This window comes from Pundamilia nyererei, unplaced genomic scaffold, assembly GCF_000239375.1.
Source record: "Pundamilia nyererei isolate P.nyererei 1_Seehausen unplaced genomic scaffold, PunNye1.0 scaffold00186, whole genome shotgun sequence".
NCBI classification, from domain to species: domain Eukaryota; kingdom Metazoa; phylum Chordata; class Actinopteri; order Cichliformes; family Cichlidae; genus Pundamilia; species Pundamilia nyererei.
This window is the reverse complement of record NW_005187587.1, coordinates 463,474-469,324: the sequence shown is the minus strand read 5'-3', so window position 1 is coordinate 469,324 and position 5,851 is coordinate 463,474. Positions and strand designations below refer to the sequence as shown.

General features: G+C 39.5%; 1 protein-coding gene across 1 annotated transcript in view; it reads right to left on the bottom strand.

Moving 5' to 3' along the window:
* Nucleotides 1–2,692: 2,692 nt before the first annotated feature.
* The window catches only part of arfip1 (ADP-ribosylation factor interacting protein 1 (arfaptin 1)), a 14,352-nt gene continuing 11,193 nt past the window's right edge, over nucleotides 2,693–5,851 (bottom strand). The window contains exons 7-9 of the mRNA XM_013914310.1: nucleotides 4,040–4,239; nucleotides 3,465–3,639; nucleotides 2,693–3,375 (exon numbers count right to left, since the gene is read on the bottom strand). Coding sequence (XP_013769764.1) covers nucleotides 3,220–3,375; nucleotides 3,465–3,639; nucleotides 4,040–4,239 — 531 coding nt within the window. The 3' untranslated portion in view covers nucleotides 2,693–3,219. The remainder of the gene's footprint in view (nucleotides 3,376–3,464; nucleotides 3,640–4,039; nucleotides 4,240–5,851) is intronic.

Below are 5,851 nucleotides of genomic sequence, written 5' to 3'. Positions count from 1 at the left end.
AAAAAAAAATCGGCGTTATTTTAGCAAGTCGAAATTTTGAGAAACCTAACTTAAACTTTTCAGAAATAAGCTAATCATTTCAATTTCAATCAATTTGTTTTTTGTTTTTTTTGCTTCATTAATTATTTGTTATTTCAGCTACTAAACAAGCGGTTCCCATTTCAGGTATTTCAGAAGTGGTGGTGGGGGTGTAAGTTTCTTTAAAGGCGGACTCCCCCATATGTACCTCACAGTGGTTTGATCCACTGCCTGCCATTCCCTAACTCCTTAAGTTTGCAAACTGTAAACAAAGGTTGTGTGACACGCAGTAAAATTAAACGTAGCTACCGTTGGAACCACACAACATTTTACTAGCTTCGTTACGTCACCGATAGGTCCTGCGCTTTAATGTAGATACTTCATTAGTATGGGACTATGTATTTGTGGAAAGAGGCAGGCACATTAAAATTTGTTATAAGTTATTGAATTTAGATTCTTTTTTTGGGGGGTGGGGGGGGTGATATTTTGATAAATCTGATATCAAACAATTACAACATTATTTAACTTCCATCCAACCCGACCCTGTCCCAGTAGTCATAGGTAAGATGTGCATGTCATAGCCACCCCTATGGTGGATGTGACATGCGTGTTTAGACTGCGGGAGCTCACACAGACTCGAGGAGAATGTGCAAACTTCACACAGTCAGGCCTCAGCTGAAACCCAGAATCTTCTGCACTATTCCATTTAATTCAATCTAAAGGAATTTCCCAATTATTTTAACAGTTTCACATTTCAAATGCTCTCAAAATACCAAGATTTTGTTTAACTAAAAAAAAAAAATTATGTAAAATGCATTTTAAAATGATTAATTAGTTCCTACTTTGTGAAAGTCCAAAACGTGAATGAGATTCCTCCCCCCCCCCAGCAATGGAAAACATTTCCAAGACTTCATTTGTTGGCGTGGGACACTGAAAGGCCTCATTTGTGCCTGCAGATAAAACATGTCACTGATTTTGTGATGAACATCCTCAAAGCTTTTCCCCGAGGATTAACCGGATCCTGCCAAATGTATATGTGGGTGTGGTGGGCTCATCATTGTAAAAACCTACAGAGGGATCTGAAAGCACATGGAGTTAAGTAAACGCAGACAAGCCCCAGTGAAATGGCTCCACGCTCTAGAACTGCTGGGTAAACTACATCAATCTGAATCCATATGTCAGAATGCAGCAGGCTGCAGACTGATGTATCACAGCAGCCTGTGTGAAAAGGAAAGGTGGGGGAAAAAAAGCCAAAAAAAAAGAAAAGCATAAATAACCCGTAAGGATATATTTTCACCGGCAGGTCAAAAGTAGCCTGCTTTTCTTTGTTGGCCCCTGGTGGTGACTTTCTATACAAGCTACTACCATTACCCCCAATTACAGCACCAACACTGAACTCTGGAGACACCTTTTTTTTAAAAATGTTTTATTCCCCCCCCAAAAAGGTTACACAACATTCAGAATCCTTTTAACTCAACATTTGTTAATGTTTCATTATTACAAAAGGTAGATGCCCACTGTGACACGGTGCTACCACAGTAGCACACCATTATGCAGGTCTTTAGGAAAACAACGCCAAAGGGCAGCATTTTTGTCATACTAAAAATCAAATAGAGATTAAAAATATATAGCCATCTATTTTAAGGAACAGATTGTTGTACAAGATTCACGCTCTCACACTGCTATAGCGAGCCACAGGAGAAGTACAAATCCACAAAGTGAGGACCACACTAGCAGACAGAACGTCCCCTTTGGAATAATCATACTTTCGCACAGCCCATCGAAGGAAACCGTACGCAGCCTATGCAAAAGAATGCTGGTGTTTAAATTTACAAAAGACAATATCTCTCAAGTTAATTGCATTTTGGTTTAAAACGTACATGTCACACACTTCTAACAAGTTTTTGATCTCAATTTCAGAAATGTGCACGTGTGCAATATGGATAAGTATGTTTGAGAACAGCACGTCTTCACTAAGGTACTGGAGTTTTCCTTTTATTTGTGCTGCGTTTAAACGTGTAAAATTGTACAGGATCCATCTCAGAGGGTGGAAGGTGCTCGTTTGCTCCATTCTCTGAACACTGGTAGCGAGCGCACCTGCTTTTAACAAGAAGACCAGACAGCATGGATTTGAGGAGAACCAATTCAAGAAATCAAGGCACATCTATTCACATAAGGCTGATCCTTCATTTTATCAACACTTTTACCCATTCAACCGCGAGCCCTAAATGTAGACAAAACAACAACAATAAAACCCCCAGAAGTCCTAAAAACAGAGGGATTGTGTAAAGGTCATCTGAACTGCCATCTCTTTGCACGGAGTGTTTCAAACATTTGGGAAAACTTTGGTTTTTGCACAAATGTGGGGATGGACAGCCATCTAGCTCATCCAGAGGAAGAAGTCAGTTACAGTAGCTTAGCATAAAATTCACAATCAGAAACATGGCTGCCTGGTTTTACCTCTGCACAAGCACACCTTGATTTCATACACTTTGGCTTTCTGTATTCATGAACTTTAGAGGTATTAGGAGGCAGGTTCCTTTCTAACCGGTGGAAAGAGTAAAGCTAACCTCTTGTCTAGTTTTTATCCTAAGCTAACCGGCTGCTGGCTTTAAACTGAGAGGACAGAGCAGATCTTACATGAGCCTCGGCAAGAAAGCAAATTCCCAAAATATCAAACTACCACTTTAATCAGAGTTTGTGGGTAAAATTGATCAATTCATTAAAGGATTTGCATTTAAAAAAAAAAAAAGCTTCCTGCTTATCTTTTGCAAAGCATTCATCGGCTGATAAGAGCAGTATAAAGAATGTGAGTAAAACGGCAGTTGTTTTGATCCCATAGCTGCCCCACTTTACAAAGCCAACATGTCCACTGTGCTGGGATACAACAATCATACGCTGGAATACAAAAGGCCATGTAGAGTTTCCAAACGCGTTTACTGCAGCAACAGCTGTTTGACACATCTGTCAAACAGTGCAAAAGTGCGTGTTTCAATGATGTGAAATAACCAAGAAGAAGGAAAACGATTTAACAAAGACAAATGGAATGTGGGAGGTTTTTTTTTTCCGTTTTTGCATTATTTTCATTTACAGTTCTCAAAGTTCGAAAAGCAGCGAGAATAGCATTAAAGAGGGAAGAAAGCTCCTGTAGTTTCTCTGTAAATTTGACATGTCCTGTCAAATGTAGCCGAAAAGGAATGATTAGTGCTCTTCCAGCCAAGATGGACTGTCCTCGCCTGGCATTTTCAACTTGATGTGGAACTGCTTGAGTGTCTGTTCCAGCTGCTGTTGATTTCCAGCATAGTATGCAGCGATGGCATTGTGGAACAGGATGAGCTGATTATGCAGAACTTTCACCTGAGACAACAGGAGCAAAAAAGCGACACAATTAGCTGAAAGTTAACACGTGGGCAGTGATATGTAGAGCGAGCTAGCATCTAACCAACCTTGTTCTCCTCCAGGAACTTCAGCTTAACGGAGACGTCGTTTCGCATCCTCTCGTATTTCTCGCGGTAGGTCTGGAACTGCTGCTGAGACACCTCGATCTTCGGCACGGTGTTGGCGTCACGCGGCCCCAGATTCAGCTCCTCCAGATCTGTACGGTATGCATCATACTCAACCCTAGGAGTGTTTAAATATATAAACCACATCAGAAAAACGCAAACTGCGTCAACTGAATCAACAATAATTTTTGTACAAAAAAAAAAAGAAAAAGTTTTACATTAGTGCATCGTAAATGTATTATTAAATATTGCCCTGATGTAAAAGCTGTCCTTGAGTCTGTTTGTCCGCAACCTCAACAACCTGAATCTCCGGCAGCAGCTTAAACACAATTCAATTTGTCCACAATTAAAACTGTCCATTTTAATTAAAATGGTAATTCATCAAATTAAACACAACAACTTATGTCTGAACTTTAGAGAAAGACGTTTCCGTGGGCGTCCAGCCAAAGCCTTGTGTCTCACAATTAAATAAAAGTCTGTTTGGTGCAGAAGTAGAACTAAGCCTGTGTGCACATTACCTTGCAGCTTCATACTGTTTGATATTGATCATGGTGTCTTCGATTGTTTTGTCCACGAGCGTGTTCACACTGGAGATGAAGAAGTTGATGGCAGCCAGCAGCGTCTCTCCGTTTTTGGACAACAGCTTTTGGGTTTCAGCGTTGTATCCAAACTCCTCCTGAAAAGAACAGGCACAATTATTTGTGTTTATTGCACCAAATTAAAATTTAAACACACGGGTTTAAGCTGTGACCTTCCACAAATTTAATTGACTAACACACAAACTTATTTTGAAAAATGCAGACTTAAGGCATCGTGAAAGTTCAATTAACTTAATTAAAGTTCAGCATTACACAATGCAATAAAGAGCTCTGATTTCACTTTTTCCAAACCGCAGCCTCTAAAGATGAATTATCACCACCATAACTAAATACTACAAGCTTCACGCATTCACCAACTTAGGTTTCCACGCCGCCCACGTAGCGGTGCGGCAATAACCCTCAGCCTTTTAGGGCTGAGGGGTAAAAGCTAAATTCAGCTGTGGCAAACTGCTGGCAAACAACCAACTTCTTTGCTACCGATTTCAACCAGTGACTGAAAGCAACCTGAAAAAACAAGCACTGGTTTCAGTCGAGGGAATACACATTGTTCCCTAGCAACCAGTGTATCACATCCAATAATGGTGGACAACTCTTAACCTCCTAGGACAGGGGTGTCAAACTCAAATACACAGTGGGCCAAAATTCAAAACTGGAACAAAGTCGCGGGATAATGTTAATATTTATTGAAATATATTTATTCCTCCAGATATAAGAATGAATCTTTTCTTATGGACTCAAACACGTTTTGCTGAAAAGCTGAATATGGAACAAGCAAAGCTTAATACTAAACAATATATATATTAGCTGTATAAAAACCAGTAGGCCAGCTCTAACAGTTATTTGGTATGGCTTCGCGGGCCAAATGTAATTAGGCTGCCCAAATTTGGCCCGCGGGCCAGAGTTTGACACCTATGTCCTAGGACCTGGCATCCACATATTTGGACACCACATTTTGGGTTATTTAGATCAAAATACTCAATTTTGCTCTACAAGCACCTGATATCCACTTATGAGGACATTATACTGCTACTGTTCTATCGAAATTTTAAACAAATATCCTCACATGTGGCTCTCATTTTTCTTAGAAACAAAAATATAGCTTTAAAAAAAAATAAAAAATAAAAAATCTGGTAATTCTTTGTTTTTACTTTCATCTGGTCCCAATATGCCCAAATATCGAAGAGAAACTAAAAATGCATGCCGTGGAAGAGTTTGGGTCTTAGGAGGTTAACTAATGTGTGCATGCTGTCACATAAGATACCTCTAAACACTAGAAAGTAAAACAACAAATATGACCTAAAAGAATATCACAATTTGTATAATAACTGGGGTTCTGAACCTCTCTTTGTTAACTCAGTCTCTAATGCAGCGGGCATTTGATGTGTTTTTGTACTTCTGCACAAAAGGACATAAGAGGATAATGGCTGATCAAGGTCTATAGAAAATAAATGAATGAATGAATGAATGAATAAATAAATATTTCAAGAAAGCAACAGTACTGCTGTAGAAAACCTTTACTGCCCACTGCTACTGTTTACTTCTAACTGGATCTCTAATCATCAGAGCTTCAAACTTCATACAAAAAATGGCATGAAAATTAAAGGCTACTCAGTTCATATCAGGTCTGACGCTGTCCCGTAGCGTTCTGAAAGAGACCAGATCAAAGTGAAATGGGATCCAATCTTGCCGATCAAGTTTTCTGATCAGTGTTTTGTAAGCTGCAGATTCAAC